Source organism: Argiope bruennichi, chromosome 7 (assembly GCF_947563725.1).
Source record: "Argiope bruennichi chromosome 7, qqArgBrue1.1, whole genome shotgun sequence".
NCBI lineage: Eukaryota > Metazoa > Arthropoda > Arachnida > Araneae > Araneidae > Argiope > Argiope bruennichi.
In genome coordinates, this window is record NC_079157.1 from 49460234 (window position 1) to 49474118 (window position 13885).

The 13885-nt window shown below is 29.9% G+C and overlaps 1 protein-coding gene across 1 annotated transcript in view; it reads right to left on the reverse strand.

Annotated features, from left to right (window-relative positions):
• LOC129976442 (transcription cofactor vestigial-like protein 2) overlaps positions 1 to 10945 on the reverse strand; it is a 110821-nt gene extending 99876 nt beyond the window's left edge. Inside the window, exon 1 of the mRNA XM_056090014.1 lies at positions 10600 to 10945. Within this exon, the coding sequence (XP_055945989.1) occupies positions 10600 to 10605 (6 nt within the window). The 5' untranslated portion in view covers positions 10606 to 10945. The remainder of the gene's footprint in view (positions 1 to 10599) is intronic.
• Between the last annotated feature and the right edge of the window lie 2940 nt (positions 10946 to 13885).

Below are 13885 nucleotides of genomic sequence, written 5' to 3' on the forward strand. Positions count from 1 at the left end.
CAATATTCATATATTTAATATTCAATATCTATAAAAGAACCTGTTCAAACATTAAAATTATTAAGTTAAAAATAATCATAATTTCGCAAAAAATTGACTTTTTAACGTAGTTACCTACCTTACGCAATCTTACTCTATTATAATAACATTTGTTAGAAAAAAAGACAAAAAATTTTAGATATACTCGAATAAATCGCTATTTTAAGAACGAGAATTTCCAAAACTGACGTTTAAATTAGTATTATGAATGCGGAATTTTTTAATTTAGTTCTGAATATTAATTTTCTTCAAGAGTTTTATACTTTCAAGCATCGTCTCATTTAATGAGCATCCGCACTTTCTAGTAGATTATCCTCGTAACTTAATTTTGATGTGAATTATTTATAAGGAATAAATTAATTTTGCTGCGAATAATTAAATTATTCATGTATTATGTAATTAACTATGTTATGTAAAGTCTTGACAAAAGATTTAAAAAAGAAATCTATGAACAAAATAAAATTAAAACTTTAATGCTGAAAAAAAAAGTTTCTATTTTTTTTTCCAAGTCTTATCTTTGTCACTTTATTGGAAAAAGTTGTTAGTGTTCTTGGTTAAAATAATTATTTCAAATGGAAAAAAAGCAATTTCAAATTTTGAGAATTATTCATTACACATCCAACGACCCATTACAGTATACAAAATCAAGAAATCTAATACTTAACGACGTAATAAGACGGATAAAATGAAGGAATTGGTTTACTGGATGGGAGCTTCTATGAAAGAAACGTCTTATCGTGCTGAATGAAAATACATCTTCATTATTTATAACCGTATAAATAAAACATTTTTAATTTTTCTTTTTTCTTTTCACTGTATTGTATTTTGATTAGCCTTCCTTCAATCTGACTTAAGTAATTCTTAATTACATTAAGATCATAAACTAATTAATGAAAAGGTGCTGGAAAAAAAAAACTAATGTTTTATATTAGATTTGAGAATCGCATAGATAATATATTATGCATTTCCAAAATAACAGGAACGCGAAATAAATTCCTGGAACTTTCTCCAATGGAAAACCGGACACATTTGAGTAAAACCCAGAACAAAAACCAAACTGTCACACTAAACTGGTTCATAGAGGATCGTAAGTAAAATAGGAAGCGGTGAATTTTACTTTACGAATCGTTTAAAACAGGACATGCAAGTCATGTTTTAAATGGATCGTCCTCATCGCGCTTTTTTATGTCTCTAAAACGTAACATGACTTTTATTTTGGCTTCAGACATTTTCATATACTCATATATTAAGTATACTGAGAGAAAGTATTATAATCATCAAAAATTCGTGCCGTATTTTCGATTTTGACAAATTTTTACTTTTCGTACCTCTCTGTGTTCGTAAAATACATTTCTGGAAATTATATTTGTCTATCTGTGAATACTATAATTCAAAATCGCCTTGAACTAGCCGAGTGAAATTTGGTATGGGGTTTCTATACCAAATTTGTGGATTTCTATCAAATTGTAAACGAAATGTTGTTCAGTTATCGACACAATAATTACAAAGTGAAAGAAGAGACCTAAATAAAATCTGGTGCACAGATTTAACATCTAAAATGAAGATTTGTGTCAAATTTGGAACCAAATCGTCGAAGAGTTGACCGTCTGCCGATCTATATTTTCACAAGCATGCAACTGCGATAACTCCAAAGTGCAATGATTTAAATGTACGAAATTAATACATGATCTTATAACTTTAACTAAAAAGCTCTGTGTAAAATTTTGGTTTCAGTCAGCCAAAGGAGTCCCAAATTCATATCCGGATTCCAGATACTTTTGTATAAAATGCATCTCAGCGATTTATTGCCAAAAAAACGCACTCTATTAGGCTCTTCCGTTACTATTGATCTATAATGACATGCCTTTAATAATATGCAAGCACATTTATTAGAAAGCATTCAAAAAAAGGTTTTGGTAGATCATTCCCGCCGTTATGAAATGAAAACACAATAAATATGAAACAGAAATATTATAGTTGGAATAAAGTTCTTAATGACTTTTTATTTAACAAAAAAATATATATATATCCGATTAATGAGAAAGATAATTGAAAATAAATGAAAAATAATTGTATCTTTTATAATAATAATGTTATTTGAGAAAAAATTCGTGCGCACGAAAAGAAATAAATAATAAAAACCTTCGGTAGAATTAATCGTATAAGAAAACAAATTTACAATAAAACATGATTATAGAGAGGGAAAGAAAAAATTTACCGTGTGCAATAGATTTAAAAATGCTTTTTACTTTATAAATCGTACAAATGTGCCATCTTCTTCCTTGATTATGATTGTTTTTTTTTTTTCACTTTTTAAATATATTTTTTAATTATTCTAAACTGATTTGCTTCCTTTAGTTAATAAAGAATTCTATTTGGGTATTATATGACTTCTTCTTTTCTTAATAATGCAAACTTCTTGTATGTTTTTTAAATACACTTAAATTCTTTTATGGTACTTAAAAAATATGCATAGTAAATTGAATATGAATTGCTATGGAGCAACGATAACTTTTTTATTAATCTCCGACCATATTTAATTTATTTATCTCATTTATTATCCGGAAATGGACCATATGTTTGGAAATAACTCTTTGATAAAGCATTTGCTACGAATTTGGACCATCTCTTATACGACATTACTTTACACAATCATTACTCGATAATCATTGCCGCATGAAAATCGCCAAAAGAAGCGCTCTACTTGCCAATCGGACACACGACAGCAACTTCGGAAGTTGTGAAGAGCCGTTGATCTGTGAAGGGAGAAGGTGGGCGTACCTTCGACCACGCCCCTCCCCACACTAGAACCTGCAGCCAATGGGAGGCGTCGGAATCAGCGAAGCGTGTACGTGAGTGGACCGGGGAATGCGAGGAATGGCTTCATCACAAGCGGAGGGACGGTTAATGGACATTTCTGGGATGCCGCAGTGGAGGAGAGGATGGGGGCTATTTGTTTGTTGTGACGGGAGCTGATTAACCGGAGCGAGGAGACTTGCTTTGACCTTCATTAATTTATCGTGCGAAATATTCATTCATTGTTCTCAGTCATTTGCATCTGTGGAAGAAAAGTTATTCTTAGAGTAGCAGATATATCGCAGTTAATGTCGCTTACAGAATGAACAGTTTATATATAGATTTAAATGCCTATACGTCGATTCATGCATTTCAAAATAGATGCGATAGACTACTTCTATAATCGTACAAAACAGTTCAATCAAAATTTAATAATTAAAATTTCTAAACGATGCAAATTGATTTTTTAAAAAAAGATTATTCCATCTCCGTTAACTCGAATTATTCTTATCAATGACTTTATTTTAGGAATGATGGTAATCAAATAATGTGTTGAACCCTTGGATGGATTTCTAGCAAAAGTTGGAAATATGGGGGGGGGGTTCCTTACGAAAATAAAATTCTAAACTGATTTTAGTTACTTTTACTTCTGCAAATCATAGTTTTAAAAAAAACCCGAAAAAGAAAAAAAAACCCAGAAATTATTAAAGACATCAGTGATGGTTATGGGGGGGGGAATCATGTCACAGTAAAACTAAATAAGATTTTTGATTATCTAAATAAATTATTCATATATGAAAGTAAACATTGATTTTAGAAATTCTATATGGTGAGTAACTATAAATCAGTGTGGTGAGATAAAATAATTTTTTCCATCGTATGCAATTACTATTATATTTCTGCTATTATTTCATAACTATGTTTTCAGTCGAAATTGTATAACGTTATCTTTTGTTTTTTCTTAACTACTTCTTTTCTCACACGAAAATTTCGATAATAGCAATGTGAATTTTTAAATGAAATTTTATTTGAAATGTCCGTAACTGCAAATCGATGTCTAATTGGTCCATAATAATCATAAAATAAAAAAAAATATTAATAATTTTAAATTAAACAAGGGATTCTAACGTATTTACAAAGAACATTTCCTACTCATACATAAAACAAACCATCGATATACTGCTAAAAAAAAACCATTGAAGGGAAAAATTTTGGTATCTTTTGTTCTTGTGTCGCGATGTAGACTGACGTATTCCTTACCATTTATTCTTGTACATGAATTATGCCCCCCGGGATGGTATAAATCAAAGTTCTAAAATTTCAAAAAATTCTTCTATTCGGCCACAGCAATAGCTAAAATATCTTTTACACACGCACGCACGCACGCACGCACACATACATACATATATATATATATTCTATGTATGCATATTTTTTTGTTATGTAGATGACATTTAAAATCTTTTGTTTTTTCTGATTTAGTTACTTTTAACAGTGCACTGACAATAATTAAAAAACAGTTTAGTTTTAAAAACTATGAATAAGTGATATCGGGATTTTTTTTAAAAAAAGGATATGTAATAAACATAAAAGAAAAATATTTATACAACAAAAAAATTTTATTTATTAAAAATTTGGATAAAATATTCAATAAATTTTTCTATGATCGAAACTTAATCTGTTGATTTAATTTAATTTAAGTTCCTTCCTCAATTTATTTTTCATGTCCATTTATAACAGCCTTAAATACTCTCTTCCTTTTATGACATTCAGTTGGTAGTTGTTTATTATACTGTCAAAAGACATATTTTGTAGATTTAGACAAAACAACAATTCTCTTTAAAAATTGATTTTACTTTGAAGACAAGTTAGAACGATCAGGGAAAATATAATACTAAATATTTGTACATTAAGTAAAAGTAAATAATCGGTGGATCAAATAAATTAGTATGACAATTTTGAAGTCTCGAAAAATCCATCCTCAAAATACTCTTGAAAGAATTTGCAGAAGAATAAGAAAGAAAGGGCAGGAGAATATTTCAAAAACCGAATATTAACTGGTGATCAATGAACGTCATCCTGTTATAATGTCATCCTGTCCGCAGCAAATAATAATTGATAATGATCACATGTGGACTCTCCGCGTAAGGGTGAAACAGCTTAGATTGAATTAGATGAACTTTAGAATTACTACAATATATGTTTTTCATTAAATTGTCTTACTCTCTGATAAGGAAAAAAAAGAGAGAGAGAGAGAGAGAGAAAGAGGGAAAAGGAGATAGGAAACAATATTCTAAGTTACAATTTCCTACGAATGTAAATGTTTGCAGATTGAATAATTAAAAATAATAATAATAATAGCTGTTTCATTGATATAATATTACTGAATATTTTAATCTATAGATACATATATTTCACTTGAAAGTCTCAAGTATGGCTCTTATCTCTCCATCTTATATAACTATTTTGCAAACTTTCAAGACACTGGCATCTCCTCTCCATACTTAAAAAAATACGAAAGAAGGGGGGGGGGATGCCCTTTTCTTTCGGAGTACAACTATATTATGTTTTGAATACAAATTATTCTGAAATCTATATATCAGGAATATTCCAATAATGTTTCACTTTACTGTATAAGAAGTACATTAAGAAAAATTACTGAAATTGTCTTGGCAAGTCTCAGCATAACAAATCACTCTGAGTTCGAAAAAAAATTCAGTTTTGGAATTACGTCAGTCTATCTGTCCCGATAACTCCGGTAAATCCGTTTATAAGTAGACACGGTGACTACAAAAAGAAAAGAGTTTGGCGGATAACATCTAGTACACGTCATAAAATTCAAAATCACATCTGTCCAAGACTGAGTTATCTGTCAGTTTGTGCTTTTGCATGCTTGTAAACGCGATAATTCAATGGTATGTGATCTTGTGACTACAATTTTAATTCTGTCTGAGACTTTGGCTTGAAACAGTTTGAATGAAGGTGTTCAAAATACAGTTCCGATTTTCTGGTACTTGCGTATAAAAGTATATCAGCCATTAATCAAAAAAAAAAAAAAAAAAAAAAAAGAGAGAGAGAGAGAGAGAGAGAGAGAAATAGGAAAGATCGCAAGCGAGTTCTATTGACAAGCCAAGTTCAAGTCAAAGATCGATTTTTCCTAATTTTTGCTTCTGTACCTGTTTTAATATACCATCTTTAATATATCACGAAGACACAGCTCTGATGTGTGCGTGGAAATTAAAATCCAAGCATCTGCGTTGTTCATGACCTCACCCTAGGTCTACAATTTTATGCGTGGGGTTGGAGTAGGTAATGCATTTATTAGAAAGCATACGAGAAATTTCGGGCAGACACTCCCCGCCAGTTATCTAGATAAGATAAATAATCAAATATCGATGACTGCCATAAGATGAAAGTATTTCTACTATTATTTAAATAGAATGTCGCATTTTTTTAATATGATAACGTTTATAGGCTGGCGTAATATTTAAAAATTGCGTCAATCGGCATGCTTGATGAAAGAATCGCTCAAAAAGCTCTACGAATTATATGTTTGGGTTACCAAATTTGGTACATAGTTGTTTCTTGAATTATAGGTTCCCAGTAAGAAAGCCCTTTTTAAAAATTTAAATTATATCATTAGTTAAAAATTAAACGAAATTTTAACGTTTATCTCCGATAACTTCAGAACATATTATTGCAGAGAAACTATTTTACACTACTCGAAAGTTACAAGAAATTAATTTTTCAATGATATCAGTTTTATTTTGGAGCGATTTTTCTTTAATTTTAGTAAATTTTAAATGTTTTGTATTTTGCAGTTGTACTTTTCATTGCTTTAACAGGTGCATTTGTACAGAAGCGTGTACGATGATTTTTTTCTGTGTACATGGGCTCGGTACCGAATTACAAAAAATTACTCTAATTAAATATAAAAGTCAAAAATTTACTGAGAGTAAAATTATAAATTCATTATATCTAGAATTTAAAAAATAATTTAAAGATAGAAAAATCATTCATAATCAATCAGGGAAATGATAGAATAATCAATCATTACCATGCTCCGATGTTTTAAACTAGAGGTACGAATAACTTTATTTATTTTTGTTGTTGTTGAAAATAATTCCAGAACTTCATATCATTATGAATGTATTTTAAATAGCACCGAATATTCGAGGGTTTTTTTTAGTTACATCGATACATTTATGGTAGAAAATTGTACAGATTTCATTTCTCGAGGTACTGCTTTAGATGAAATGTAATTTTTGTGGTTTTTATTCATCCGTGCATCTTAGAAGTGATGTAAATAAAAATTGAATTCCAAATCATCACCCCATTTACTTCTTTTTCTCAATCATTGTAGTGAATTTCCTACAAAAATAAGAAGCGAATATAATTTTTAAACTCAAATTATGTTTTTATACTAAGCAATATATTTTTGTTTTAGTAATAATGAAACTTATCTTCAGTCATCATGGGAGCTAAATTTTACTATATAAAATATAATTTAGCTTTATTAGGCTATGAAGAATTAACTAAAAGTAACTTAGGCTAGAAGAATTTCAAAGTTGTGCATTAATTACTTTGCAATTACTGTCATCTTTTAATTAGCATTTTCGCAATAACATTTAAAATTCTGTGAATCGTATGTTTGATTTTGATAATTCTAGTCTATTTATTAACACAAAAAAAATAACGAAAAAAAAATTGATGACTCATAAAAAAATTAAAATATCCTTAAGCTTTGTTAAAATTTAGGCTGTGTGTAAAATTTCTGAAAACTTAGGAAATATTTTGCTACTAAACCTCTTTGAAAAGCTCAAGCAAAATATACTTATTTCAAGATAAACATTACACATAAAAAAATTAGATTTTAAAAGGCTTTAACTAATTAAATTACGTTTCCATCTTATAATTAGATTCTTTTACTAAGTATTTCTTCAAATGCGAGATTCATGAATTTAAGATGTGCTATGATTTTTCATCAATTGCAATTTAAAAATCGGTATTTAGAACACGCAATAGCTGTCAAAAATGGTTAAATAAAGGTTTCAAAACAATTTTTAATTTATTCAATCGTGTAATAAACAAGTCTCTTGACTTACATAATTAAGTCTAACTGATATAGTGCATAAGTATCGATAAAAATTTATGCAGAAAAGTCTTAAAATTGAAAAATAGCAGATACAGTAAAGAATAAAAAACAATTTGTGATAAACAAGATAACAAACAAAGAATGACTCGAGTTCGTTCAAGTTTAGAAAATTTTTATCTTAAATCATACAAAGGAAAAACAAAAACAAAAAACCCTTCCATTGCAGCAGACGATGCATTTTTTTTTTTAAATTACGATGTAGATTTCAAAGTAATAAAAAAAATCTTTCATCCTTTTGCACCATATGTATTAAATTTTTGTTAAAAGAGTCTTATTTCAAAAATGATTAAAAAAATGACCACAACTTATCAAGCTGATTGAAAGACTAAAATGAAATGTGCACAATACAAAACAGATTAAAGACTTAAACATATCCTTCATTTTGTCCAGAGGAATCGCATTTTTATCATCGATGAATTTTTATTAACGAATCGTGATGCATGATCATTTATAAAATTTTTCGCTACATATAGAATTTTGTCCGTTTCTCCTTTACTGAATAATTTAAAGCTTATTTTTCAATTTCAAGAACATGTTAATAGCTGAGTTAGTAAAATACTTTGTTATTAAAAAAAGATAGCAAGTGGTTATCACAGTTAATTAAACAACGATAAAAATTTCCCAATAAGCCATTAGAGGCTAAAATATTACAACAAAAGCTTTTATTTATATAATATTCTGGCAAGCACATTCCTTTCTATTATGCGATTGTGACGTGGATTGTATTGTCTCTACTGGATGTCAGGGAATCCGTGCCAACTAAGAGTATAAATTAAGGATCCCATTTACATTTGAACAATTTAATACAGATTTTTAAAAAGATTATATTTTATTTCAGAGTATTTATTTTGCAATTTGAATTGTTTCTTCGCATATACCATAAGAGAAATTATATTACTAAATTATAATTATTTCAACTTTGCAACAATGTCGTATAAATCACCATGAAAAGACTCCACAGAGTTCAGGATGCTGTGTAGATATTTCCAACGGTAGAAAAATGAAAGCTTACCATTGATCTCTTTTACAACATGACTTAAAACCGTAAAAATATATAGATTTGTATTGGTTTTTACAGCCGCTCAACTGCGCCACTCCTTTCTACCTTATTTATTTACAAGAGCTAGCTTGCCGAGTCATGATGCTGAAATCTCAACTTCAATGTATATTTCAAAGAATGACCAATGACAAATGTGTTCAGAGGATGATTAATATAAAGAGTAATCATGCGGGAGGGGAGCTATTTACTGTTTTGATATCTTAAGAATCCACAAATTTAGAACATTGAAATTTCAAAATAGAGTTTACGAAATTATTTAACCATCGTGAATCGAGGTAGCAAAAAACTTTTTAAATTCAAGATTAGTTTTGGATTATGAATTTTGTATCTTTCTATGAGTCATACTATATGGATGTAGAAAAGAAATATGCTATTTGATTTTACATTATTTGCAAAATCGTTATAATAACAATTAATGTCCCTCTGCAATTATCTCATCTCTCGCATTCCAATCGACTGTTCTAATTTTCAATCGTTGTAATTTCCTTCCCTTTTGTGAGGTTACCAGCTATCTGGGAACCTCGCAACTAATTCAGCAATTGAACTAGCTTTACTGGAATTTATAGTTTTATGTATTGTGGCTTGCAAAATGAAAGGGAATTTTAAAGGTATTAACTTAGATGATAATAAAAAAATTCGAGGATTTTCCAAAAGTATTTCTCATAATGAATAAGACTGTTTTGAAATGGGAAAAGTTAAGTCTCCAATCAATGAGATCAGTAATTATTTAAATTATATAAACTAAGTTATCTTTGAAAAAAATCGTAGAAAATCAAATTGTACTAATTATTAATAATCAGAATTCTATTGATTATATTTAAATCAATAATACATAATTAAAGGAATTAAAATATGCTAATATCTAAATATTCTTCATAATTCTGCAGATTTACAAGAAATTTCGGTTGTTTATGAAAAAAAATGAATCAAATTTAAGAAAATTTTAAAAGGCCAAAAACAATCTCGAAAGGATATAACTAAGAATATCTCTCGCCAGAATAACGTTTAAATAAAATTTTATGTTTTTTTATAATTTAAGAACAAGAAAACTTTATCACAAAAATACTAAAACTTTATTATCATATGAGTTTTTTTTTCATAATTAATTAAAATATTTTATCATAAATTAATTCTATTGATTTTGAAATAAATGTACAGTTATGTTGTCTAACTAGTTACTTAACAATTCTACATGTTTGTTCTAATAAAATAACAACAATATGTTGCAAGTTCAATTATTTGTTTTTGGCACCATAATGTGTACTTTTTGGGGGGTATTTTAACTGCATTATTATGACTATAATAAAAAAGCTTAACTCAAAGAAGTGAGTAATAACTTCCCAACAATGTTAAATGATGGATGTTGCATTTGATCACTTTCACTTCTATTTGTCTCTGCGTAATACTTGAGGAAAAAATTCAGCGAAAACGCTTTTAACACAGAATCTCTTATCTCCTGACTCCTTGCAATCATTAGAATGTTACAGAATACACCACTAATAATTGTGCTTTTGAGTGCAGTGGAGTAGTGAAATAATGTGAAACATACCCTCATACCATGTTCCGACCATCATTATTGGCCGAAAGATTCTGTAGTGAAGTAAGATATAGAAAAATGTTGAAGTGAATCTTCGTCCAGGATTATCAAACTCCCGCTGCTCACTCTGCTTCTTCTCTAAATAGCTGCTGTAGAAGCGAGGAACAAAAGGAGCAAAGCTCGCTGTTCATAAATAAAGCAGGATTCACCGTCTTGCCAAGCGATGAATTTTGAGTGACAGGCAACCAGTTGCAACCCGATACCTCTCCACTCCATTATCCGCGCTCATTAATTTGAAGCCTAATGACTCATGGGATCTGCAATACTCGGATTTTGCTCCCAAAAATCACTCATAAGCCAAGTGAGCGGAACGTACCTCTCGAAAACAAATCATGACGAGATGCACGGAAAACTACGGACAGAATTCACTGAATCACTGCGCAAACTCCAAGACTAAGCACTTTGCTTCAAATCAGATTCTATATTTTTTCTCCCTTCTTTCTTTCTTCCTCCCAACTACATCTTCCTTTACAAGGCAAAGTAAAGTTCATATAATGGTTCTTATCGAACATTTATCGAAGTGTAACATGATTCGATATTCATGGTATGATACGATCGTAAATCCAGTTAAATTAATTTTGCAGTTTATTTTATTTCAAAATCCAGTTTGATTTTAACAAGCATACTGTGTGACAATTTAAAGTAAATAGCAGATTGTTAATAATTATTATTATGCTTTTAAGTTCTGCTTTAAATCAATGCGATTTATCTCTTTTATTGATTGTTTTCTTCAAGGCTCAAGGCAAAAAATATTTTTAGTTCTATACAGACGTATTGCCTAACATATTTAGCTTTTGAATTAATAGATATTTTGTATAAACAGTACAAATTTAGAACAATCTTACTATCGCTATCTTTGTCTGGAAATGATTTTAATCTCTTTTCCTAATTAACAGCAGAGTAATCTGGAATAAAGAAACATGGCTGTAATACATTTCATATAGTGTAAATCTGACATTACAATTAATATATCACCGATTTTAGTAAAGGATAGTTGGTCATGTTTCAAACAAGTGGTGCATCGAATACCTCAGATTTAATCTTAATTCTCCAATACAAGAAAGTTATTTCCATATTATGTTTTTATTTTACAGATATTGTCCAAAATGTTTAATTTGAATTTGAACAAATCAATTTCCTATTTCAATATCCTTTTTATACTACAATTCCTGATTTCTTCATTTGTTGGTAATAGTTTTCATGCTGTTGATACCTTGCGGTATTTAACTTCAAAGAATTAGATGGCATTTCTGGAAGCACTATCTCGAATCTAAAAAAATTCATGAAATACAAATTTACCAATCTGAATTTGTGATGCCTAATAAATAGACATTGTTTGTTCATTCAAGAGCAGTTAATTTCGTTTTACGAGTTTCCAAGATGATATGCATTAGTTCCAAAGAATCGAACTATGGTTTCAATAGGTGGCATAACGAAATTACTCGCCATAAACGAGAGAGAGGGATTTATACCTACAGAAGTCTAAGGAAGGTCCAAAAAAGTGAAAGTATTGGAAACATGCGAAGCTAATTTCACCAAATTATTGTTTCTTTTATCTTACCATATCTACAAGCTTCATTTATGTCATTTACAAATACATATCGGTCATATTTAATTACGTCAATAGTTGTTGAAGTCATGTTTGGAAGTACAAAGAAAAACCGTGTACGACAAAGTTCGTAGTTTTGACCATAATCTAATTGATATCCGAGGTGGTGTTCATTCACCAAACTTCTTTAACTTATTCAGGCCAGAAAATTTTCTGTTAACGATTGCGCTTCAATTAAATCCATATGGATTGCGGATTGCCTTTGATCTTAGGCATAAAACTTCCGAAGACAAGACTGCTACTAAATCCTGACATTTGAGCAAATCGCATCAAGGCAGTAATAATCTCATTTGTATCGTTCAATATACTATTACAGATAGATACAATAAATGTAAAGAAACTTATGGCGTAGCTCTACACTTATCTTATTCCCCTGATCTGAAATCTTATAGTGCTCGAAATATGGTATAACTTTATTTCCAATTCTACAAATCAGTCATCTTTATTTTTCACCAACAAATTTGTCAAATCCTGCACTGACTTTATACATGACATAAAATTTCTATTTCAACAGCCATTTTGGCTACTATATGCCGAAGTGTTATATGTTAATTGTGATTGTCACTTAACATTTACATAATGGCTGATTGAGTTTCAATTAATGAGCAATTCCTTTATTACGTTGATACCTGTAATGTATGGAAAGAGGAGCATAAATTTCAAATATGTATTTGTTTTTTCTATTCTGACCAATTAGCATACCCCAAAAAATTCAGATAGGCTAAGGGGGGGGGGGTATTTTTTTAAAAAAAACTGTTAATGTATATCATGTGCAAGAAATTTGCAAATGTTTAAAATTGTAAGGGAATTTGTTTTTCCTTTATCCCAATTTTTTTGTACGTAACTGAAATCATTAAAAATAAAATACGACAATTTTCAGTGCTGAAGCGCATGCCCAAACGCGCAATTAATTCTCTCAAAACTGCGCCATCTGATCCTCTGGCAGAGAGACAGTTTCTCTTCCTCAGAGTAATCTTCACTCCGTGGTTGTGGATTATTTTAAGCTTCTTAAATGCTTTGAGAAAATAAAGCGATACACTTTCAGCTTCTTCCTCGCTTTTTTTCCCCTTTCTCCCTTTCAAAAAGAGAGAACTAAACAATGCTCCTCACTATCTCGCTGCTTAAACGATAACTACTGGTCGATTTGTAAAGACTTCGTTTCCAGTTTTATGGCCCACTATGCATTTCTTGCTCTCCTGTCATCGTAGATAAACATTCATCACTCTTGCGCAGACAGAGAGATTGGTTTACATCCCGCGCAAAGATTAATCCACAAACCAAACAAATCAACTTTGTGTCTTCTCTCCGTGCATAAGCATTCATCAAAAGAGCGCGAACAGTCTTTCTGCATGGAGATTCAGCGCAATTTCGTTGTACTTCAGTGCAATTACGTGGCTAATCTTGCAATATCATTGCATTTCAGAATGTTACCCTGTCAGTAAACAAACACAGTGATAACTCCTGTAACCGTATTCACATTTTTATCACCTGACAAAGATATTTGATGGAAGGGTTAAATGTTTATAGATAAACTCGTAGATTTTGAGAATCCGCAAAGAGAAGGAAGAAAAATGTCAATGTAAAAGGGAAACGTTTACTGCTATATCAAAACAACTAAAAAAATTTTTT